The sequence below is a fragment of the Thunnus albacares genome, chromosome 13 (assembly GCF_914725855.1).
Source record: "Thunnus albacares chromosome 13, fThuAlb1.1, whole genome shotgun sequence".
NCBI classification, from domain to species: Eukaryota; Metazoa; Chordata; class Actinopteri; order Scombriformes; family Scombridae; genus Thunnus; species Thunnus albacares.
Window position 1 is genome coordinate 15,001,923 of NC_058118.1, and position 24,473 is coordinate 15,026,395.

Genomic DNA, 24,473 nt, shown 5'->3' on the forward strand with positions numbered 1-24,473 from the left:
ACTCTATAGCAAGTCCCAGAAATGATCTAAAATCCCCAGTTGTAAATACTGACCAATGAAAGAAGTACAATATGACCCCTCAAAACCACAGCCGTCTAGCTGTGGTGACATTGCAGCCAAAAGCCCTGAAGGAGCTGTTTTAATTTTCATTTTAATATCCTATAGGAGCAACAGTATGAGTTAAGGTGGTAGTGTTTCAGTCTGTGATATGGCCAGTAGGTAAGTGTAATGATGAAGACATGTGTTGGTGGGACGGAAGGAAGTTTGTTCCCGGATGTCTGCTATGGTGGTCCTGTGTTCTGTCGGGTTCAAGGCCAGGGCACATTCATAGGCTTCCACTCGTATGATGAAATCATTAAAAACAAGCACACATAGCTAAAAAATATTTCTTTTTCCATTTGAATCCTTTTTGAAAAGTTGATTGGGCTGGAAAACACTACAGTATGGCAACACCAGTGGATGTATTTTTTTATTATCAATTATTAGAACACAGTATGTCAGAAAAAGAGACCTGTATGCACTTTTTGATGATATTATGACAGAATATTAGAGTCAACTTTGAAAAAGAAAACAAAATTAGATTTTGAGAACAACGTAACTCATCATATAGTCATCTTTGTCAGAGTAGTAATCCTACTGAGAGAATGAGGTCAAAGTTGATAAAAAAAAGTTAGAACAATACATCAAGAAAATAGTCAAGAAAAAGATTATGAGTCATAATTTCTCTCACCTGTTAACTCATTAAGCCACAATTTCAAACTTAAGACTTTTTTTCCCCAAAACATTTTTTATTATAATACTATTTAATTCTTGTATTTTACAATTTTATTTCCTATAATATTACAACTTCTCAAAATTCTCAAAATCTCCAATATTTTTAAATCAAAAACATAACATGTCAGGCTGCTGTGTCACAAACTATCCCATCTATTTTATCTTTATGGTTTTGTTTATTTTTCTAATTATAATGATCATTGTATAATACATTGTATCTTACCACACATTGCATTTTATTGTATATTATATTCTAGGAAATCAAACACTTGAGATGTCATAGGCAACTGTTGACTTATGTGAAGTGACTGTATGACAGAATGTGAGTGATATCATGAGGCCTCCTGGGTCTTGGCTCAGCTTCAAGGCTTAGAGATCTGAAGGAGAATGCTACTTTTAACAAGCACCATAAATGCCACCAAACAATGTTATAGACCAGTGTAAAACTTCAGTCTGAGGCAAGACCTCATAGCATAGAGGACATTTCCCTTTTGTGTTTTGCAAGGATATCTTTGTTGTATTATGGGATTTTTCAGTCTTTTAATAGATATAGTTGGAGCATACAATGTATATTTGTGTGTGTTTGTGTGTGTGCAGTAAAAAGAAGGATATATAGACAAGGTGAGGTTGAAGACCTCTGTCTGTTGTGTGTCTTTCTGTAAACAGTTTGAAGTCCACTGTAGGAGAAGTAAGGATTAATGTCTGAGGTGTGTATTCGTGGCTACCCCAAAGTGTGTGTGTGTGCTTCAGTCTGTATCTTATTTAAGTTCCAGTTGAAAGCCAGTTCGTGTCACTTGACCTTCCAACATCCATTAAAGTGCCTCTGTTGACCCCTGAACCAAACTCTCAACCCCTGTCAGCACTCTCCTCTCCTCTCTTTTCCTCTCCTCTCCTCTCCTCTCCTTTCCATTATACATGTCCTTTTTCATGATGTCATTGTCTTTCTCCAAAGGTCACCTGTCAGTTCTCTCTTTCTCTCTCTGTATCCATGGTTATGCTGCACCACCTGTCCATTTGCCGGTTTTTCAAACACACCACAGGGGTGATCGATTTTTTATACATACTGTATATCTGTGATATATAAAAGTGAATTGCTCTCACAGATGCTCGATTTTTATAGTACTCTGGAAATCATAACAAGTAGTGCTATGGTGTGCGATATTTGGACAAGTGCAAATGTATGGGGCTGTGAGGTGACTGTATTATAGGACATTATTGTGATAACAGAAAGGCCCTCAGCTCGTATATAATATTTATGACACATGTAGGTTTTCTTTCACGCAGATTTCATGACCTGCTGGGTCTGTTGGTGTGTTGCTTTCTGCGTTTTGTGTCCCACGGGCCGTTTGGTACCAGTCGACCGTCCGTGCCTTACCTCATGTCTCTTTTCCCTCAGGTGTCGGCCACAGATGAGGATCGTGGTTCCTATGGTGCTATATCCTACACCCTGGGTTCAGGCTCTGGAGGTGCAGCACCAAGCCACTTTACCATAAACAAGGAGACTGGCCAGCTTTGCACCAGCACGGCTCTGGACCGGGATGTGGGATTGGACAAGTTTGACTTGACTGTAACCGCAACGGATGGAGTAAGTACTCTTTTACCCTTGACTATGATTTAATATGCAGTGTTGGAATAAGTAGTTATGTCTGTAACCTTTTCATTTTGGCAGTCAACTCAATTCTTAACCTTGACAACCATTGTGTGATCAAAGAATGACAAATTAGAACTGAAACAGACTTCTGAGGGGGCCAAAAAGTCAAACTAAAGTCAGACCAGCACGTCTGTAGCTCGAAGAGGCCAAACACATTGCCTGCTGAGTGTGTGATCAAAGCTTCAGGCTGAAGGCAAATTAAAGATGTGTACAGCTGCACTCAAATAAATCTGATCAAACAGACGTGCAGGACATTTTTGAAGACAGCATCCTGTCCCTCGCGCAGTGGCTTCAAAAAAAAAAAAAATCAAGGGGAAGCAGCAACAGCATGGCAAAGCAATCAGGGAGTGTGGGGAAGGAAAAAGGTAAAGAAGTAGGAAAACATATCCATTCATAAAGTCGATTTAAATTAGCTTTTAGGATGATACTGTTTAAGTTAAATAGGATACTTGCGTGACCACATTTATACAAGCTCTAGCAGCCTGTCTTCCCAATAGACCCATACATATTTTAAGTGTCAATTAATCACATTAGATGCACTTAAATAGGCATTGAAACTCTACATGAGATGCAATAAAACATTCATTCTCTTGTGTGTAGTTGGGTTACATTGAAAAAACATATACAGTACGTATATATCAGAATACATAACCATACATAAACATATTATTATACACATAGTAGTGGTAGTGTTCATATGTTTTTATTGTCTTTGTCTATCCCTATTCAGGTAAATATTGAACTCAAGTTTATAATTCACCTCCCTAACCTCACAATGCACCCCCACCCCACCCTACACACACAGACACACACACACACAGGCACAGACACACAATGCATCTTCTCTCCCACCCTCAGCACATTCCCAGCTCGATCCAGCTGGTGTCTGTTCCCTTCGTCCCGACTATCCCTGTTTTTTAATGGTCTCGTAAAACTAAGCCCGCAAATACAGTGTAATGAGCACAAACCCGTCCCCTTGCTGACAAATGCATGCGGTTGATTGGCTCCATATTTCAGGGATCTTCAACAGAGAACTCATCTTTCTGTCTTCCTTAACAGCTGCTTCATCTTAACAGTGTGACATAAATCTATTGTCACAGATTCATAACATGAAAGTCCAGGACTGTCACCAAGGGATGGAAAACAAATTGAATGTTGCCTTCAGGGATATACTGTGCAGGAAGGGAGGAAGTGCTTTAGCTAAAATAGTTATTATTATGATGTAGGCTCCTTTATCTCAATACACTAGTCAGTTAAGGTCTGTAATATCATTACAACATTGCTTATGTGAACTTGCGTGCAATGTTAACATTATATTTTAATGCAAAACTATTTCATTTTTTTTTTTTTCTTTCCAGGGTGGTCTGAGCTCAGTAACCCATGTGAGGGTCTCAGTGGTGGACATCAATGACAACCGGCCCACCTTCTATCCAGTCCTCTACACAGTCAGCCTCAGTACCCATAGTGCTCCGGGAACCTCCGTTGTCAAGGTGACAGCCAATGATCCTGATGCTGGGCAAAACGGCAAGGTGACCTACCGTACGGTACCCGGAGGAGGCTCCGCTTTCTTCACCCTCAACAAGGACACAGGTATGTGTGTGTAGCATGAATACTTATACACACATAATAATAACATGGAGGACCTAATGTAGTGTTTGTGAAGCAGAGGATCAATTCATCTATCTTCACAGGTGTAATCTCTCTCTCGCGCTCGCTCCATGGCAAAGCCAACACTGTCATCTCCATGGTGATATCAGCTGAGGACGGCGGTGGTCTGACGGCACCGGTCAATGCCAGGGTGAACGTGAGTGTGGTAGGAGGCTCGGTGGCGTCTCCTGTGTTTGAACAGGCGCAGTATTTCTTCACCGTGTCTGAGGATGTTCTCAGAGGCACAGCGGTGGGAGTGGTCCGTGCTTCTGCCAAGACAGGTAAGGACACATGTGGACTCAATGTCTCAGTTGAGGTATTTTCTCTTTACTCTACTGTGTGTCTGTCTTCGACCATTTGCTTTAATCAGTTTACTTTACATGTATCACCAGTTTTATGTGACAACCCTGTTCTCATCTTTCTGACAAGTACCTGGACAGAAATGCACTAATGGGCTCAAGAATGTATGATGTCTTACCTCTCACTTTGGTAGTTGTTCAAACACACAAGCAACAAGAGCATACACTCCACTAAGAAATCACATCCATCACACAGCGTGGGCTTTAACGGGGATCATTTTCACTCTGGCCAGACTTTTATTTTCTCTCGGTATTAATGATAGAGAAATGGATTTGGATGGGGTTATAATTCTGAGTGGGAGTCAGAATGAAGTGTTCTCAGTGGTGTAGTGGACAGAAGCACACTTATCTCTGTCTGTGTAGCTGTGAAACGTTTTCAGTGAGTCCGGTCTCTAACCCACTTTGAGTGAATCCAGCCCTTCATTAAGCCTTACAAACGATATCAGCTGAAATAAAGACACCATATCCGCTGTCTACTAAAAATGTAAAATTCATGAATTTTGATGTGTTGGATGGATGGATTAATGGCTATATACATCATATTGAAATACTTTCTGTTCGTTCTAGTGGTGAAAAACCCACTTTTGACAGAAAATTACTTGACCACAGTTTCAGTCACAGCTGTTAGTCATTTATCAAGCAAACATGCTCGATACTTGCTGGTTCCAGCTTCTCAGATGTGACTATTTGTTCCTTTTCTGTGATTTATAGCATTGTAAACTGAAGAACAAGAATTTTGAAGGTGTCACCCTGGGATCTGGGGAATTTTGACAGCATTAATTACTCATCTGAAATTTTACAGCCCTAGTCCCCTTTTTTCACTCTAATTCTGTTTATTTTGCTGTCTCTTTCTGTCTTTCATCCAGGTGTTTCTAAGGATGTCTTCTACTCCATATCTTCTGGAGACCCTGATGGTTACTTCACTGTGGACAGCGCATCTGGTACCATTCGTACAGCCCTTCCTCTGGACCATGAGACGTGCTCCAGTCTTGACCTGGAGATCCAGGCGCGCTGTGGCTCTCCTCCAGCATACGGAACCAGCCGGGTACACATAACTATTTCAGACGTCAATGACAATGCCCCAACCTTCCTCCCCTCCTCATCAGAGTCCCTCCTCTTACCTGAGATCACCAAAATGGGGACTGTTATCTACCGCATCCAGGCCTCTGACAAGGACTCCGGTCATAACGGTCAGCTCAGCTTCGACTTGGTCTCTGCTGGGGCTGCAGGCAGCAGTGGTCAGAGGACATTTGGTGTTGATCGGGGCAGCGGAGAGGTACGGCTGATTGGGAGTCTGTCATATGAAAGCGTCCCTCGCTATGACCTTCAGGTGGTTGCCAAAGATGGTGGGGCGCCTCAGCTTAGCTCCACCTTCACCCTCGTGGTTCACATCCAAGCGCAGGATGCACAAGGTCCCAATTTTGACACCCTCACTTACCGTGTGGAGCTGCGGGAAAACACACCTCTTAATACACGTTTCCTCCAGGTTAGAGCACTCAACCGAGAGGCTTCTGGGAATGGTGGGAGTTCCTCTTCATCTTCCTCGTCCTCTGTTTCTTACCGCCTCAGGCCTGATGGCGATGCTGCCGGGTTTGGAATCATGCCAGATAGTGGTTGGCTGTTTGTTCGTAGCTCTCTGGACCGCGAAGTTAAGGACATGTACCTGTTGACTATCCTGGCCACCTCAGGCCCAGGAGGGGCAGGGAGAACCGGAAGCGCCACAGTCAGGGTGACGGTAACAGACGAGAATGACAATTCTCCCAGACTGAGCCAGGAGAGGGTGTTCCTGGCCGTCAGAGAGAACCTGCTGGCAGGGACAGGCTTTGGCAGAGTGTCTGCAACAGATAGGGATGCAGGACTAAATGCTCGACTCACCTACAGGCTGCTGCACACTGACAGGCACTTTCAGATCAACTCCCAGACAGGTGAGGATAAACAAAATGAGTTTGCCTTTTTAGTGTGATTTAATAGCGGCAATGTTACACTTGAAGCAGTTTGTTGTAACTGGATGAAATGTAGTTACTGATTTAGCAGCTACTTCATAAGCAGCACTAATACAAGCATGATTTCCCCTGAGGAATTAATGATTTTCTGTTTGTCAGTTAAATGAACATGGTTTTTACTCTGTAATTATTGCAAGTAATGAAAGCTAAAGCCTTCACTTCTTATGCTCTCCCTTTGTTCTTAAGGCGAGATCAGCACCCGCCTCGCCTTGGACAGAGAGCAGCAGTCCAGCTACCAGCTTGTTGTGGTGATACAAGATGGCGGCACGCCCCCTCGCAGTGCCACTGGCACAGCTCATATCACTGTGCTGGATGAAAATGACCACGCCCCCACTTTCATTCATGCAAGGCCGGACAGGGAGCTGCTCCTTCAGGTGAGTATGCGGAAAGATTTAAATAGATCACGTTGTGACAGAAAGAGATCTAGCTCTTCTGAAAGGTGAAGATGATTGACTGTCACTTCAGCTTGAAGTTTATCCAGTGGGGTTTTAAAGAGTCTTTCCTCAAACCATAGAGAAAGTTTATCCCAGCAAAACTGTCATCAAAGCAAAAATTTCACATGACAGCAGCAATGTTTATTGTGACCTTCTTGTATGATTTCTTCACCAAATATTTTAAAATGAGTGATAATTTAGTTCTGAAAGTTATTTATATGTTTCAAATGTCAAGATCAGAATAGGAATAAACATGAAAGGAGGATACTGTACACATAATATTAAGATATATACATAAGATATGACACTTGTCCTTCATTGTAGGTGATGGAGGGGCTTTCATCTGGGACAGTGTTAGGTACAGTGTCAGCTAAAGACCCAGATGAGGGAGAAAATGGCACCATCCACTACTCTTTATCAGGTGAGTGTGATAAATTATCTTACAGTTATATTTACAGATAGATCTACTTCCTTAAATCAAGCTACAATTGATAAAATATGTTTAATTCCTCTAGTGTTTTATCATCTTATCTTAACTTTGAGCTGATCTCCATATGCATGCTTCCTCCGAAGGCTCCAGAGCAGAGCGTTTCTCCCTTAACCCGACCAGTGGTGAGCTTCGAACCGCTTCCCCTCTGAGATGGGCTGAGCGAGCCGAATACGTCTTCAGTGTGACTGCTTCCGACCACGGAACGCCAGGCCTCAGCTCCACCTGCCAGCTTCGGATACAGGTAAACATACACTTACACGTTTGTTGCCCCTCTGAAACATTTCCACGGCATCTGGTCATGGCAAACAAAAGCCAATCTGGCGACCAGACCTGAAACTGTCACAGCTACACATTACCTCAATCCTTTTGCATTCCTTGCTGCGAGTAATTTCCTCAAACTGTGCACAAAGTGAACAGTATAACTGTCAAAGAAATTGGAAAAGGAGGTAAATATGAGAAGGAGAGAAACTGAACCTGTGCCTGTACAAACAAAAGCATCTATCAAATCTAGAGTGTGTTTCCTGCTCCAAAGGTTAGTGGGGTAACCAAAACCCAAGGTGAGAAACCCCGAGCTGCAGGAGGGAGCTGGTCTGGACTGAGTTATTGTTCTGAACTTTCTGCGGGAGGGTCAATCCTGCATATCAACATACAATATCAGGAATTCAACAGCAGGAAAGAAAACGGTCCGCCACAGAGGCATTTAGCCAGAGAAGGGTGGTGGTTTGCTTTTACTGTGGAGCTTTGAGCTCAATGTTTTTATGTGATGTGATTTCAGAAAGGAAAAGGATGCTAATTACAGAGGGAGTGCTTGCCTTAGATTTCGCCTGCGCCCCGCTTGTGCGACACTGAGATTAGACAGAGGGGAAACAGGCACCTTGGAATCAAATGCTCCCAGATGAGATTTGATGAGAGCCAGCTGCATTGAATCACACAGAGAGAAAGAGAATACACCACACGGTAGCAGGCAGTGATACACAGGCACAAGCAGACACACTCACTGTAACGACACATTCAAACACTCTTCGTGAGGTAACATTTCCACATAATGATTTTTGAGATAACATTTCACATAGCTGTGGGTAAAATCAGATGCAGGGATATTGTTGTACACCACAAGTACTACAGTGCACATGCTAGCTGGCTTGTATAGAGGAAGGCATTAGGACACAACAGGGAAAAGTACAAATCGACTAAACAAAAAGTAGGACTTTTTTTTCCAGTTAAAGAGCAGTGCTGAATTACACCATTAATCCACATCATCTTTTAGGTTGCAGTAAATTGCAACAGATCTTTGTAACACCAAAGGAGGAATGGTGCAGGTATGGATTTTATGATGATGAAACCAGAGCTTGTTAAAATCTACTTATGTTTGCTGTCTTCTGAGCTCTTTGATCTGCCCCCTGGCAGGTTTCCCATCTGCCAGGGGGCATCTGCCAGGTTTGTTTCCCATCTGACTGGACTGTGGTGTATGGAGGCTGCACTTATTGCTTTACATTATTTGAATTGGAACATTTACAGTTTTTCTTCCCATCACACCCTTCATTATTTTATCATAGGTCACAAACTCTGCCTCTCATCTTGAAGCCAGAATGCCACAATGTCAGGATATTTACTGGAAGGATTGTACATAATGTCTTCATTCACAATGAGAATGCCTGTGAGGGTTATTATAGTAATAACAACAAAACAGAAACAGACTACAGCTCAAGGCTATGTTTTGGGATGGGCTGGGGTGAGAGCCATATAGTTGAATTGTCTGCAGAATACCACAAGAAGTCAGATCCTGTAATATACACAGCACCCCACTTGCCTTGACACTTTTCTTCCACGCTTGGTTGAAATAATAGCATGTATGAAATGTTTGTTTCACTGTGTGAAGCAAGGTCACTTACTTATTCTAGTATTGAGTCCTGAATCATCACAATTAGGTGAAGAAAGTTACAGCTAATGCCAAAATGAGCCTATTTGACTCTACTTTCCTTTTCTTCAGGTTCTTGGATCCTCTAAGTCCAGCCCCAAACCCAACGTGCTCTCCATGACACTGAACACAGTTGAAGGGGCTTCTCCGGGCTCCATCATTGGCTCTGTCCGCCCACATGACCAGCTTGAGCCTGCTTTACTGGAGGGCCAGGTGACCTACCTGGTAGTGGGGGGGACAGACCGAGATGGGACTTTCATGGTGGACCATTTAAAGGGCGATGTGTACCTGGTACGTGAGCTGGACTATGAGAAGGGGTCGAGGTATACGCTGAACATCGAGGTGTCGGACTTCTCCCAGGCGTTTCCCAGCAGCCACCTGGTGCAGCTGGATATCAACGTGCAGGACAGCAACGATCATGCCCCCCAGTTCACAGAAGACCCCATTACCATTGTGATCCCAGAGAATGTAGAACCAGGGGCTTCGATATATACCTTCCAGGCTATGGATCAGGTGTGAAACTGAGACTATTCTCTTCTTTGGATGCAACTGATACTTCTTCATATTTGCTTTTGATGCATACAGTGAAATAATGTGTTTATTCCTATAATTCAAGACATGATTTTAAATGTTGTTCCTCACTTGATCAATATTTTCATGAATTCAGGATGGCAGCGGACCCAACAGTGAGCTACGTTACTCCATTGAGCACTACTGGCCAAACACACCCGACCTCCTGGCCCTTGACCCCATTACTGGAGTACTGACCCTGGGGCAGAAGTTAGATTGTGAGTCTACGCCCTCTCTGTATCTTGTGGTGCGGGCCACAGACCAGGCATTGGATCCTTTGCAGCGGCGCTGGAGTTCGGTCACTGCCCGAGTGTTCGTGACAGATGAAAATGACAATGCTCCTGTCTTCAGCTCTCCGTCTGCGGTCAGCGTAATGGAGGATCAGCCTGTAGGGTGGGTGGCAAGTCTCACAGTAGGCTTGTTTGTTTTTGGCACCATCACATACATTTCAGTCAGACAGCTGGCATCCATCAGGCCACAAAGGAAGAACTTCCAAGAGGCCCATTAAAGTAAATTTTAAAATTAGCAAGTGCTTGTAATGTCTGTTATTTTTCTATTTTTATTGACAGCTTTGTGATTTTGTACGTGATGGCTCGAGATGAAGATGAAGGAGAAAATGGCAGGGTGTCATACAGAATCCAGACAGGCAACAGTGCTGGTCGCTTCAGTCTGAACCCTAATACTGGTAAGCTTATTTTTACGGTTACACAGCATCTAAAAATATCATAATGTTACAATAATATAATAGGGTCTGGGGAGACTGGGGATTTCCCATAAATATCCAATTTACACTCCATCAAGGCATGATTAGAGTAAAATTAACCACATCATTTCTAGCGTTTACAATCCTGCTTTGAATGATTTAACACAGCAAAAGTACTATGTGGCCTTTTTGGGGGGGTGTTTCATGATTGATACATAATCAGCATCCCACCCATGGAAGCCCCCTGGATGAACAAAATTTTCCAGAAGGCCATAATTACCCGCTGAAGTGCTGCGTCTATAAGGTCTCTCAACTGCTAAAATACTCATAACCCTCATAACCTTCTTTACTAGATGATCTTTCAGTGCCTTAGAGCAATATTTCACTTGAATATTGCTTTGGTGTTCTTTTCTTGATGGAGTTGTTCATGGGAACCAATCTTTATTTGGGCTGGGGACGTGGACAGCCTTTGATACCTTATATATGTGTATGTATAATCTCTTCATCATCGGAGCTGGGTGGTGTAGGCGTGCTCAGCTGTGACTGAGATGGGATTAGGAACCATAAGAATTCACATTTAATGCAGCTTCCAGATGGAAGAAAGTCTTTACTTCATTACCGTCAAGTGTCTGGTGCATTAGCAGAGGTTGATTTCACTTCTGGTTTGTTTCTCAGCCTATGTGGTGTTAAGCTTTTGGTTAATAATAGCTGTAATAGCAGATTAGAATTGTATTGCAAAGACATTTACCAAACTACCTGGCTAATATGGGGGGTATCATTAGCCTGATTACCACTTATAAATTATATGTCTGCTCTGCCAACATGGACTTTCTGTTATTTCACACCACCGCTGCTTTACTGCTAGTTTTATTAATCACTTGAAAGCTATGTTTCTTCTATTTCCCTTCATTTCTTCTCAAGTATCCATAGACATTTTATTTATGCTGTTTGAGAACATAACATTTTATATTCTATATCTACTTGTTTCTAAAGCTATGTCAGACAATTACATGTATTAAAGTAAAGTACTCAAATGCTAGACACCATTTTTATGGCTGCACTATTGCATTAAATGGAAAAAAAATCTGTCTTTTTTGTGCATTATATCGTGCCCATTACCCTGAAATTCAGTATGACATATTTTGCTTCTTTGGAAACCTTGAAATCTTGAGTAGAATTAAAATAAAATAAAGTTCCATGTGTTTGAGTAAAGTTAGTCCAGAGAAAGTAATAGCACCCTTATCATACTATAAGGTTGATACTGTATCATTAACACTAAATTGGCTACAGGGCAGGGTGAAACAGTAAATGTTTTGCATCTGTCTGTATTTGGCTGAATGGGAACTTGCAAAACCTCACAGAAACTTCAGTCAACACGCAATATATGTGTTTGGCATGTTGTGGCACATATAAATTACGTTCGTCTCTCGGGTACTGTATGCCAGATAAACTTATTGATTGCTGTGAACAATACACACACACACACACACAAACATTTCATATTTTCCCTCACTTTGGCTGACCCTCCTTGTAGTCATGGTGATGACAGGGGTGTAGGGTGTAGACATAAAAGGTAGAAGAGTAACTGAAGCCAGAGCCTGAGAAGTGGTGGTCTGATTCACAGACTGTATCTCTATCTGAACCAACTCGATTCACATAAAACACACGTACACACACACACACACACACCAGTTAATGCCTTACAGATTTAAAGGGTAACACATACTGTAATGTTGTAAGGAGAAAGGGAAAAAACTATAACCTTGATTTAGGGGAGGTAATAGGTTGATTCAAGTTGGCAGCTACTGTATAGTTCCAGGTTGTAGTAGTAGGTTGTTTGTGCATGCACATGTGCTTTGCAATAATCAAACACGTTCAATAATAAAGCCCTGCAGTACACTGATTCATATTTAAATGCACATTCAACGTGGCAGAATTGAATAGCTGGCATGAAGTAACTGTGGTCTTTAACTTACTGTGGAAACTCTCATAAAGCAAAGCTGTAAAGGTTTTGTTTTACTGGTCCTCTAAGCATTCAAATACTGCCTCTCTCAGGTACACTAAAACTACATGTTCTCAAAAATAATCTAAAATACACACACACACTTGGATACAAACACACACATTTCAAGACCAAATAAGTGGATTTTTAACTGAAATAATCTAGGAAGGTTTTAGAAAGGTATCCTTCACTGCTCACTGAATCTTTTTCTCTCCTGTAGGCTCGCTCTCCATCCTTAAAGCCTTAGACCGAGAGGAACAGGAAGTCTTCAATCTGACCATTATAGCAGAGGATCATGGGATACCTCAGCTTTCCACCTCGCAGGTGCTGTGTGTGCAGGTGATTGATGTGAATGATGAAGCTCCAGTGTTCCAGCGAGCAGAGTTTGAGACCCAGGTGATGGAAAACCAAGGACCAGGAACCACAGTGCTTACAGTTACTGCCACTGACCGAGACCAAGGTTGGTTTAAATATGTGTAAATTCATTACTCACTGGACATGGGGACTACATAACTACAGGTGCAAAAAGACTGATTCAAAATGTGTGTGTGTGTGTACATATATATATATATATATATATATTTTTTTTTTTTTTTTTTTTTTGGGGGGGGAGGTTGTTTGTTTAATAAATGTAGGAATTCAAGATTATAGAGAGCATCAAAAGAAGAAATTTTTCAAAATTCACAGCAGGAAGAATTAATGAAACAGTAGAGGTAATAAACATATGACTTCAGTAAGAAGCAATACAGAGATGTAAATGGTTTTCAGAAACCAAATCACTTTAATAATACACCACAAATTCAGCTTCTAATGAAAATGTGTTGTCACAGCCACCATCCAGAGTTTTGTATTTCTGGAACTTTCATCAGGACTTGATAGCCTTGTTTAAAATTAAAGTACTGCCTTATTACATTGGATGTAGCCTATTAGCTTTATTGCTTGTTTTGTGTGCCCAGACTTTTATTGTTATTCATGTCTGTATTGTGTTTCAATGCAGGTTCTAATGGCCAAGTGACATATGGTGGTGTGACAGAAGAAGGTTTCATCATCAACCCCGTGACAGGAGTCATCACCACCACCAAGGAACTGGACAAAGAGCTGCAAGACCACTACACACTCACTGGTATTACTATATCCGCTGTCTTACACAAGGTTTTTCTTCAGTTTATGAACAGATAAAACATCCATCTATATATCTCATCAGCGTGACAATTTCATCTCTTGCCAGTGTACGCAAGGGATGGAGGGTTGCCTCCTAACTTTGCCAAGGCTGTTGTCCGTGTGGAGGTGCAAGATGTGAACGACAACGCTCCGGTCTTTGCAAAGCCGTGGTATGGACTGGAGGTGCCGGAGAACCAGGCCCCTGTAGAGCTCTGCTTTCTCAAGGCCACGGACCCTGACTCAGGTCCTGGTGGAGAGCTGGAGTACAGGATCACTGGTGAGAACAGCGTTGTGTGTCTAACCCAAATATTTCATTAGAATGGATTTAAAAGAGCAATTTCGTTCACCACAATTGCTATAATTGCTGTTTCAGTGTGTTTCTGCTGTGAAAATAACAATATCCTTGGAAAGAGAATGGATTTTTGTAATTGAAATGGTCAAGTTTAAATTTACAGGTTGTTGACAGATTATTACAGCTGACACCCAGCTGTGTATAGTGAATTTATTATTGCCAATATGCACACTCAAAGTAACTATCAAGTCATCTGAAGTTGTACTGACAGTTTGGACGAATAGATTTGGCCGTAGAAGTAGACATTCAGCATTGATCCCAGTCTCGCTCCTGACATTATTTTGTCTTATTTAAAAAGTAGTACATTCCATCTACCTCTCTGGAGCACATTCAGACTTAAGTGCAGAGTTGGCACCGATGTTCCCCTTTCTTGCTTACTTTCAATACACAGTGGACTCATGAGTTTTTAAAGATTTTTCTTTCTTCTGCCTGATGAACGGCTTCAATCCAGCTGGGGACCCCGATGGAGATTTCCATCTTGACGCCAGCACAGGAGCACTGTCCACCTCACGCGGCCTGGACAGGGAGACAAGGGCTAAATATACTCTGGAGGTGGTAGCCACGGACCGAGGCAGCCCGGCTCTCAGCAGTACTGTCACAGTGGAAGTCAAAGTGCTGGATGTCAATGACAACAGCCCTGTTTTCAGCAGCAGCAGCTACTCTGTGGATGTGTCAGAGGATGCTGCAGAGGGGTCCCAAGTTCTGAAGGTAAGCAGAAATTGGAACTAAGATTATCAGGAATTTCCCATCCCACATGTACAATTGTTGTATAGGATAACCTTAAATCAATAACTTGTTACTTAACCTGCTATCCTTGAAGAACATCTTATTTTGTTTTAATTTTGTGCAATCATGTCGCTTGACATGTTTCTCACTTTTTTTAAAACAAAATCATCATTTAATCATAAACATGTATTGATCTATTTCCAGGTGACAGCCACAGATGCTGATGAGAATCAGAATGGGAAGGTTCTGTATTTCCTCAGCCAAGAGGCGCACGGAGCATTCTCTGTGGATGAGAACACCGGTCGTATTACCACATCGGCACCTCTGGACCGGGAAAAAACGGCGTCATACAGCTTCCACGTGTTTGCTGTTGACCTTTCACCTGCTGCACCCAGAAACACCTCTGCTCAGGTAAATGAGGGTCAACTGATGTTTGAAAAAAGCCTTGAATTTATGATTCACATGTTAATATAGAAGGTTTCTTTGAATAGTCATTTTTTACAATGATTACAATAACTTTTGCTCTTAACCCATCTGCGAACTCTCCTCTCCAGGTGACAGTCACTATCCTAGATGTGAACGACAACACTCCCTTCTTCATCCAGGATCCGTTGATCATCGAAGTGTCCAGCAGGCGATCCCAGCGGGTTCTGGCCACCATGAAGGCTGAGGACAAGGACTTTGGAGCTAATGGCTCTGTGTTTTACCGTTTTGCCACCCCAGTGAAGGGCTTCAGCATCAATTCCCTGACTGGGGAGATACAGGCCACTGAGCCAATTGGAGATCTGACCCAGGCTCAGAGGACGCTGATTGTGGAGGCCATGGACCAGGGCAGCCCAGCCCAGTCTGCACAGGGGGTGGTGGTGATATACGTGAAGGAGGTGGAGTACAACGGCATCCGCTTCTCTAGGAATGCTAGAGATGTCAATATACAGGAGAATGCTGAAAAAGGTCAGACATTAATACAGTACTATTAGGGATTACAGTAATCATCTCTCTGCTTTGAGGATTTCTCTGCTGTCATTGTAAGGAATGATTTTCTCTGCTCTTCTTCCACAATTCAGGCACAGCTGTGGTTCAGACTCAGGCTCAACACCCAGATGGCACACGTAAGGGTATCAGCTACAGTCTCTTCAGTGGGAACAGAAAGCAGGCCTTCAGCATCAGTTCCTCAACAGGTGAAATTCACAATAACTCACAATGTTTTTTAAGTGATGTGCCACAAGATGTGAATTCAGGTTTGACTTACAGATTGTTAACAGGATAAAAAAAACAGCACATACAAACATCCATAGTGGATCAATCCCTCATTTAATAATCTCCTGCTCCTATATTTCCAATCTCATCTTTCTTCATCTGTCTGCCAGGTGAAATCTGGGTGCAGAGCTCCTTTGGGCTGGACTTTGAAGACACCCCCAGACTCCGTCTAGTAGTGAAGGCTGAAACTGTGTCCTCCACGTCTTTCATGGCTATCAACTTGATTCTGCAAGATGTCAATGACAACCTTCCTCGCTTCCAGCTGCAGAATTATGTGGCCTACATGAGAGAAGCACAGGGATATGAAATGCCTATCATACAGGTGCTTCCAAATATGGAAACTGCACAATAAACAATACAAAGTCATACAGGTTTTTGGTCTACTGGAGATTCGCTAAGGTTAAAAATAAGTCCTCATCCTTCTCACTGTTTCTTCTCTCCCCTCCACCTACTCCCAGGTGGTGGCTGAGGATGTGGACCAGGGCCAAAATGGTCAGGTGACCTACTCCATCCAGTCATCAGGAATGAGCGGCCTGTTCAAGATCGACCCGATGACAGGAAGCATCACCACAGCAGCCATCATGGACCGTGAGATCTTTACCCAGACCAAGTGAGAACAGATCTGCGGTTGAATAAAACTCACCAAGAGGCTTTTAATGTGCATGTTTTGTGGATTGATATATATTTAGCTCATAATAACTGTTTGAGCCACTGCATGGCGGTGTACAGAAAAAGACCATTACATGCAGGTAAATATGTATGAAGAAAAACACATCATGAATCATATTCACTCACCTAGTTTGTGTTTAGATAGCTGGTGAGGAAGCCGACAGTTTGCTGACGATACAAGCACCAGTACAATCCCATATCTGCATGCCAGATGTATCACATAGCAAAGCAATTTCAAACTCTGTAAATCAACTGCTATTCACTACAACATTTTCATAACTTTTTGTGTGTTTCTTTTGTAACAATTTGAGAATGTGTGACCAAAGATAAAAAAGTAAAATGACGTATTTTCTTTCTAAAAGTAGCATGACCTGAAAACTTTTTTTTTTCCTGCCCACCCACAGGCTAGTAGTTACAGCAACTGATAGAGGAAGTCCTCGATTGGCTGGTTCGGCTACATTGACAGTAATCATTGTGGACCAGAATGACAACAGTCCCACTATTCCCTTGCCCCAGGAAGTTCGTATCCCAGAGAGTAAGTGCTTTTAATATACAGGATTTTTTTCGTTTTCTTGTTATGTATCGTATGCAGCCAGTTTATAGAAAATTCATTAAATTTACAAAACAAATGCTTTTGACCAGACAAACCATGTGCAAGCCTAAATATGTTTAGTTGTTCATCATGGTAGAAGTATAACAACTACAAAAAATATTTTGCCCACACAAAGGTAATTGCAACTAACAGGTTTCTGTTCATTCTCTTTCTATCAGATACTCTGATCGGCACAGAGATCACTCTTGTGACGGGTAACGATGTCGACTCCAGTCCTGCCCTCTCCTACTCCTTGCAGCTGGACCCAACAGCCTTAGGCAAGTTTGGGATTCACCGCTACAGCGGAGGTGTGTCCCTCACTGCCCCTCTAGACTTTGAGGAGAAGACCTGGTACACCCTGACTGTCAGAGCCACAGACAGCCAGCACCAAACTGAGGCTAACATTACCATATTGGTGGAGGATGTTAATGACAATGCACCTACATTCACCCATGATCTCTATCAGGTAGGATTGCCTCTAAATTAAGTTGATTTTCTTTTTTTTTTTTTTTTTTTATTTATCAACTTGAAGTATGCTCATGGTAAAACATGATTGTTACAATTGCGGACTTCAATTGCTTACTGTTTCCCACAAAATCATACAGCTCATATAGTGGCTTGACAGTTATTCCTATCCATGAGTATTTGACATCTTGCGACGTGAGGAAATGCATTGTTGAAGAAATTATTAATAGTGTTATATTGAAATGAATATTAATATTGAATATGTTTGTTTAAATTTCTAATGTCTCAACGCCCCATAAAATTTGATAAGGGTTTAAATGCACTTCAGAAATTATTGCTCTTAGGTTTACTATTTCTTCATAAAAGAAAAAGAAACTGCACTTGTAAACATGTACAGTACACATACTATAAAACACACATATGTACATTCCCAACATGCACACAGTGGGGGTGATAAAAGTTAACTGCCTAATATTCATTGGAGAAAGGTTGCAGAGATGAGCCAATATAATATTTATTACTCTGTCTAAGGAAATGACCTCAACATTAGCACAAACTCAGGAAAAACAGGAACTATGATATAAAATGCAATTTTCCCCTTTTTGAGTTTATTACAGTATTTATGTGTTCAGTTGTTGGCTTATATGTTACTTTTACCCTGATGCTTAAGTGTTGTTATTAATATTTTTTCACCCCAGGTAACTCTGCCTGAGCACACGCCGCCGGGGAGTGCAGTTGTCACGGTAACAGCAACCGACAGGGACTCTGGAGAGAATGGGAAGATCAGCTACAAAGTGATGTCATCAACTCAGGAGGGTTTCTACATTGACCCCAACAATGGTAGACAATCTTGGCTTCCTATGTGACAAATTTTAACTGACTACATCAGTTTACAGTTTCAATAATATGAAATAATATAATATAATAATATCATAATTAGTGTATAATTTTGAAAGTAACTTGCAAAGCAACCTTGAAGTAACTTCTCATTTCTCTCCGTATCAAGGAACCCTGTTCATCAATCACAGAGCTGAGTTTGACCCTGAACGTCCATCAGTCAGTATTGTCATTGAAGCTCGTGATGGAGGCTCGCCTTCACTCTCCTCCCTCACTACTGTCCAGGTTCAAATCTCTGACATCAATGACAACGCTCCTGTGTTCCACCAATCAGAGTATAGGTCAGTCTACATTCATTAGATTCCTAATCTATCATGGTGTAACATCAATACCTGTTGTTACATAGGTAATGTTCTCTGTCTGCAGGGCTACCGTTTCTGAGGACACCATCCCAGGATCAACAGTTCTGACTTTTGAGGCCTTTGACAGTGACCTCTCTCGAGAAAACTGTGGCTTTGACTTTGCTATTGCCAATGGAAATGAAGGGAATGCGTTCCAGATTGAAAGCAGTGTGCGGTTCCTTGAGGGGCGAGGCTTCCAAACTGTCGGGACACTACTGTTGGCTGAGGCCCTTGACTTTGAAATCAAGCCACTTTACAACCTCACTGTGGTAGTGTCAGACCGTGGTGTGCCCCAGAGGAGCTCTAATGTTGCTGCAGTGATTACCATTGGTGATGTGAATGATAACCCTCCAGTATTCAGCAGAGCAGAATACTCTGTGTCACTGAGTGAGGGAGCTGCTGCTGGGACTGAGATCATACGACTGACTGCCACAGGTGGGCAAAAGTCTTCTATTTTTGGCCAGTTATCTCTCTGTTTCTCTCCTTTTCTCAGTATTTCTTACTTTGTCTTTAAATGTATTCATTGTACTCTGTTGTTGTCTTCTTTCCAGACCCCGATTCAACTCCCAATGCTGAGGTCCAGTACACTATCAGCTCTGGTGATGAGGTTAACTTATTTACTATGGACCAATGGACTGGAGCCTTGCGGCTTCAGCAAGCACTTGACCGTGAGCATCAGTCCACTCACACTGTCATCATCCAGGCTACAGACGGACAGGGTCACTTCGCACTAGCTCCAGTCATTGTGGAGGTCAAAGATGTGAATGACAATCATCCTTTCTTCCCTGTGGAAATCTTGACAGCTAGTATCAGAGAAAACCAACCAGCCAATTCAGCGGTGACTGTTCTCCATGCCATAGACCACGACACAGGCGTCTTTGGCCAGCTGAAGTACTACATGGTGGAGCGGTCTGGGGTGGGAAAAGACAGCTTTGCTGTGGACCAGAACTCTGGAGAAATCAGAAGCAGAATTCCCTTTGACTTTGAGAAGATCAATTCCTTTAACTTTGTAGCATTGGCAGTAGATTCAGGAAACCACTCAGCCACTGTGACTGTACAGGTGTTTGTCACAGGTGAGGATGAGTATGACCCACTCTTCACATCCTCTGATTTCTCCTTTGAAGTTCCAGAGGGAGCCAAAAAAGGCCAGAGCATCGGCCAGGTCCACGCAAAAGATGAGGATGAAGGTGTGGATGGTATTGTTCTCTATTCTCTTCCTGACAGCTCTCCATACTTTGATGTAAACAAAACAACTGGAGTAGTTTACCTCAAGTTGGACAGTTCTGGTAGTAGTAGTAGCAGCGGGTCTGGTCGGAACAAACGGGAGGCCAGACTGATGACCCTGGATGTGAAAGCTCACAGTCCTCTGGATACATCTCGCACCACCACAGCCCAGGTCTCCATTGATGTCACCAACACCAACTTTGGTCTGGCCCCTGACGTCAACGTTCTGCTGATTAGCATCATTGCTGTGTCCCTTGGTGTCATTGTATTGCTTGTGGTCATGGCCGTCGTGGTGTTCCTAGTCAAGTCACGCAGGAGGAAGAAAGGCCAGGATACAGGAAACAGAACTGTTGCCTCGGGAACTGCTCTGCAGAAATTGGATGACTGCAACCCAGGACCAGGGGGCGAGAGGATCTACCACCAGGCTTTGCCAGGCTATGCTGGAGATCAGGGTGGGGCAGGTGGGGGTCCCTACACAAGAGGAGGCTCTCTGGATCCTTCTCACTCCAGTGGAAGAGGATCAGCTGAGGCTGCGGAGGACGATGAAATCAGGATGATAAACGAATACCCCCGTGTTGCCTCCATCACTTCATCCATGCAGGAGCACATCTCAGCCAGGGGGCCAGACTCTGGCATTCAACAGGATGCTGACCAGCTCTCTGATATCTCCTGTGAGCCTGCAGCTTTGGAGGGCAGTACCTGGTTCAAAGGAAAGAAACTGGGAGGCAGTCTCAGTGGGACTTTGCTCTCTGGCCAGCTCCCAGTCTACAGGGACGAGGGAGGTGGGTACCTGGGAGTAGGCCGTGGCCTCAACATTTCCCTCCCCAAAGATTACGCCTTCCCTGAGGATGGTAAACCTTCAGTGGATGGTTCCCTCACAGCTATTGTTGCCAGTGATGAGGAGCTTCGTGGAAGCTATAACTGGGATTACCTGCTGAACTGGTGCCCTCAGTTCCAGCCTCTGGCTAATGTCTTCACAGAGATTGCAAGGCTGAAAGATGAAACAGCCCAGCAGAACCAGAACCCTCGCCAGCCCTTCCAGCCCAAGCCCAAAATGGATCCCAAACCTAGAATTGACCCTCCCCCCCTCATCACATCAGTGGCCCACCCAGGAGCCATGTCAGTTCCCCCCAAGGTCCCTGTGATAGGACGGACATTCCCCCACTTGGCCTCACTCCGCAGGTCTCCTATCAGTCATGAGGGCTCCATTTCATCAGCAGCAATGTCCCCCAGCTTCTCTCCTTCTCTGTCTCCGCTGGCAGCTCGATCTCCAGCTGTTTCTCCCTTTGGAGTCAACCAAGGGCCCTCAGCATCCATGATCAGCACCAGGGAGCCCTCACTGGACCAGAGTCCGGATCATGAGATGAGAATATGATGGCAAAATTAGAAAACTATTTAAGGAAGAACTGTAAGACAGACAACCTGAACAAAGCATGACAGAACACTTTCGCTGTTCTTTTTCATGGAACGAAAGAAAGCAAGTGGAGGTGTCAGTTGTACTGTCATTCTCAAAAATTATGGTTTTATCGTAAGAATGAAGGTCCAAATACTGACATTTGTTTGGACAATAAACACACCCATAAAGACGTTCTTAATCTTCTCCTGGTAGATTATTTGCATTCTTTAAAGAACTTCCATTGGTCGCCGGTGTTGTATTAATACACAAAGGTGGAACATGTGCCTGGGTTGACAGGACCAGCCCACCCCCCATGTCCACAGTGACGCAGGTCTCGATGAACTGATGAAGGTGAAAAGGTGTGCACTTATGAGGCCCTTCAGTCAGAGATCCCTTAGTGTGTAGATAGATAAATGTGTAGTTCTCATGTTACCTCGCTGGCTGGCCAGAGAGCTAAGGACCTTGTTCCTCTCTTTGTGTCTGTGGACATTTTTACACTCCAGTATTAAACTCATCTAGTGGCTGCTTTTAAAATGGCCTCTGGACATGTGTGTGAATCCCATGACAGACTACACTTGTGTGTGTTCACAAAGACTTTGGTTCATTGAATTGCCAATGCATCACACAGTGGAACAGCAATGGAGATTATTGTTTTTCTCACCAATTCAGATGACACATCTTATGATTTCTTTTATTTTTATATATTTTTATATAAAATTATGATTTCAGACCCAGAAATGCCATTATTCCACATGGAGAGGTTATTGTGTTTGTGTATTTGCATATATGTATATTTGTATGTATGCAGGCTACGCTATGTACTGTATGTATGTGTCTCCTAGGTTTTTAGAGACTCTTGTGACAGTTCTTATGTGAGTGAGAGGGAGACTTTTGTGTTTTTAGCATTATTTATATGAAAAGAGGACTTGCTGCCACATTTCGACAGTAGGAAACCAAGTGCAGCTCACACTATGCTGTGTTGTTACCTTAAAAGTTTTCTTTTTTTTGTCAAATTGTAGATCATCCCAAATTCAAAACAGCAACTGGATGAAAACCTGTGATCAATCTGAATGCCTGCTTCTCCAGCAGTTCAGCACTCTGTTGTGGCGTGCAGTTATGCGCAACAACACACTCCCTTTGTTATTCAGGGACAACTCAATTTGCTGGTCACCTCTGTGTCTTTGAAAGAAAAGTGCTTCCTACAGTCTTCTACATCTGTCATTAACTTAAATGCATTTTACTGTGAAGTTGTTCATCTCAGCACAAGGGAAATATCATGCAACAAAAAGGCTGGGATTCTCATAGGAAAGTGGCATAACTTGGCGAATGTAGCACATGAGCCAGACAAGTGGGGAGCAAAAGCCTAAATGCATCAGCCCTGATGAATGTACAAGGATTTAGCAACCAGTACAGTATTTATTTTCCATGTTACCTCTCTGTTCCATACATTATATTTCTATGATTCACACATCGAGATTGTCACCGACATGATGAGGTGTTTTCAGGTTCAATGTGTTAAACTCATCATCTGTACCTACTCTCTTTTCTCTCATTGTTCAGATCCACTTTTAGCAATCTGCTAGTGTAACAAGAGGCAAAAGGCTTTCAGTGTCTTCTTCATTCTTCCATATGTATTTATTCTTACGGCCTGTTTTTAATTTTTTGGGGTAGCTGCAGTGATTGGATGTCCTCTTGTTTTCAAGAGATGGCTTCTACCTCTGTTCTTTGTTCAACATAACCCTACAAATCGCCTCATGCAAAGCTGGCACTGGTTCAGCAAAAAGCTACACATGCCATGAGCCTAACTCCAGCACAACATGCTCTCAACTCACAATCATGCTGTCTTAGAAACATTTTCGTGTTGGAGGACCTCCATTTGGAGTTCAGTTTGAGATGACTGCCAGTGACTGATCATTGGAGCAATGGCAGCAAAAAAGAGCTGTACATGTATTTAAAGCAAATAAATTCCTACTGATCTCTTTTGACAAACTGGAGTCAGACTTCATCTTTTTCAGACTTGGATGGAAGAACTGAAAAGTAATTAAAGTTCAACAGTGTCCCAGTTTATATGGGCTGTGCATGGTAACTGTGAATAAATGGAGTTATATTCAGTCATTTAGGAGAAGGTTATTACTAAAAGGGAGGGGCAATCTTGGCTTTGGGCAGAATCTCAGTGGACCTTATGAGAACAGAGGGCCAGGAGACAGAGCCGTATTTTCATTATGGTCACCATCTGTCCTTCAAAAACAGCAGATATTCCCCAGTAGATAAAAGAAAACAGTAGCTCTACATACAGTATAACCACATATCGACAGTATGGTTTTTATGTTGGGTTTTTTGTTTGTTTTTTTAATGTAATGAATCTAGTTGAATTGCATATTATGAATCACATTTTGAATCAAAAGGCTAAGAAGCTGAGAACACTGATTTCCAACATGGTTCCTAGATGTTAAAAACCAAGACATAAAAGTGTAAAAAAAAAAGAAAAAAGAAAAGGTATGTTTACTTCAGTTCTGATGGCCATTCGACCAGGGTTAGTGAAATTTGTTTTATGTACGGCATGGAAAACACGTTCAGTACACATTATCAGCACCACAACATATAAGGAGGACATAACACACAATTAATAATTTTCTAGGTGGACAATGAAGAGATGCATGTATCACAATGATATATAAAATATATCAGTAAAATACAACCATAACAAAAATCTGTTTTATGATGACATTACAGAATGACACCAAATAGACTGAGATCATCTGCACACTTGACAAAATGTGAATACTCAATATCACAGATATACCAATAAATCAGTATACAGTTATGACATTTGATTTCACTT

The 24,473-nt window shown here is 42.5% G+C and overlaps 1 protein-coding gene across 1 annotated transcript in view; it reads left to right on the forward strand.

Moving 5' to 3' along the window:
* The window catches only part of LOC122995246 (protocadherin-16-like), an 85,682-nt gene extending 62,131 nt beyond the window's left edge, over positions 1-23,551 (forward strand). The window contains exons 5-29 of the mRNA XM_044370313.1: positions 2,171-2,359; positions 3,784-4,015; positions 4,117-4,353; positions 5,298-6,356; positions 6,621-6,808; positions 7,193-7,289; positions 7,442-7,599; positions 9,349-9,789; positions 9,944-10,239; positions 10,416-10,531; positions 12,772-13,011; positions 13,549-13,674; positions 13,780-13,989; positions 14,516-14,772; positions 14,995-15,201; positions 15,345-15,741; positions 15,855-15,968; positions 16,158-16,369; positions 16,506-16,657; positions 17,121-17,251; positions 17,488-17,774; positions 18,472-18,613; positions 18,780-18,951; positions 19,037-19,446; positions 19,563-23,551. Coding sequence (XP_044226248.1) covers positions 2,171-2,359; positions 3,784-4,015; positions 4,117-4,353; positions 5,298-6,356; positions 6,621-6,808; positions 7,193-7,289; positions 7,442-7,599; positions 9,349-9,789; positions 9,944-10,239; positions 10,416-10,531; positions 12,772-13,011; positions 13,549-13,674; positions 13,780-13,989; positions 14,516-14,772; positions 14,995-15,201; positions 15,345-15,741; positions 15,855-15,968; positions 16,158-16,369; positions 16,506-16,657; positions 17,121-17,251; positions 17,488-17,774; positions 18,472-18,613; positions 18,780-18,951; positions 19,037-19,446; positions 19,563-21,610 — 8,118 coding nt within the window. The 3' untranslated portion in view covers positions 21,611-23,551. The remainder of the gene's footprint in view (positions 1-2,170; positions 2,360-3,783; positions 4,016-4,116; positions 4,354-5,297; positions 6,357-6,620; positions 6,809-7,192; positions 7,290-7,441; positions 7,600-9,348; positions 9,790-9,943; positions 10,240-10,415; positions 10,532-12,771; positions 13,012-13,548; positions 13,675-13,779; positions 13,990-14,515; positions 14,773-14,994; positions 15,202-15,344; positions 15,742-15,854; positions 15,969-16,157; positions 16,370-16,505; positions 16,658-17,120; positions 17,252-17,487; positions 17,775-18,471; positions 18,614-18,779; positions 18,952-19,036; positions 19,447-19,562) is intronic.
* The last annotated feature ends 922 nt before the right edge of the window (positions 23,552-24,473 follow it).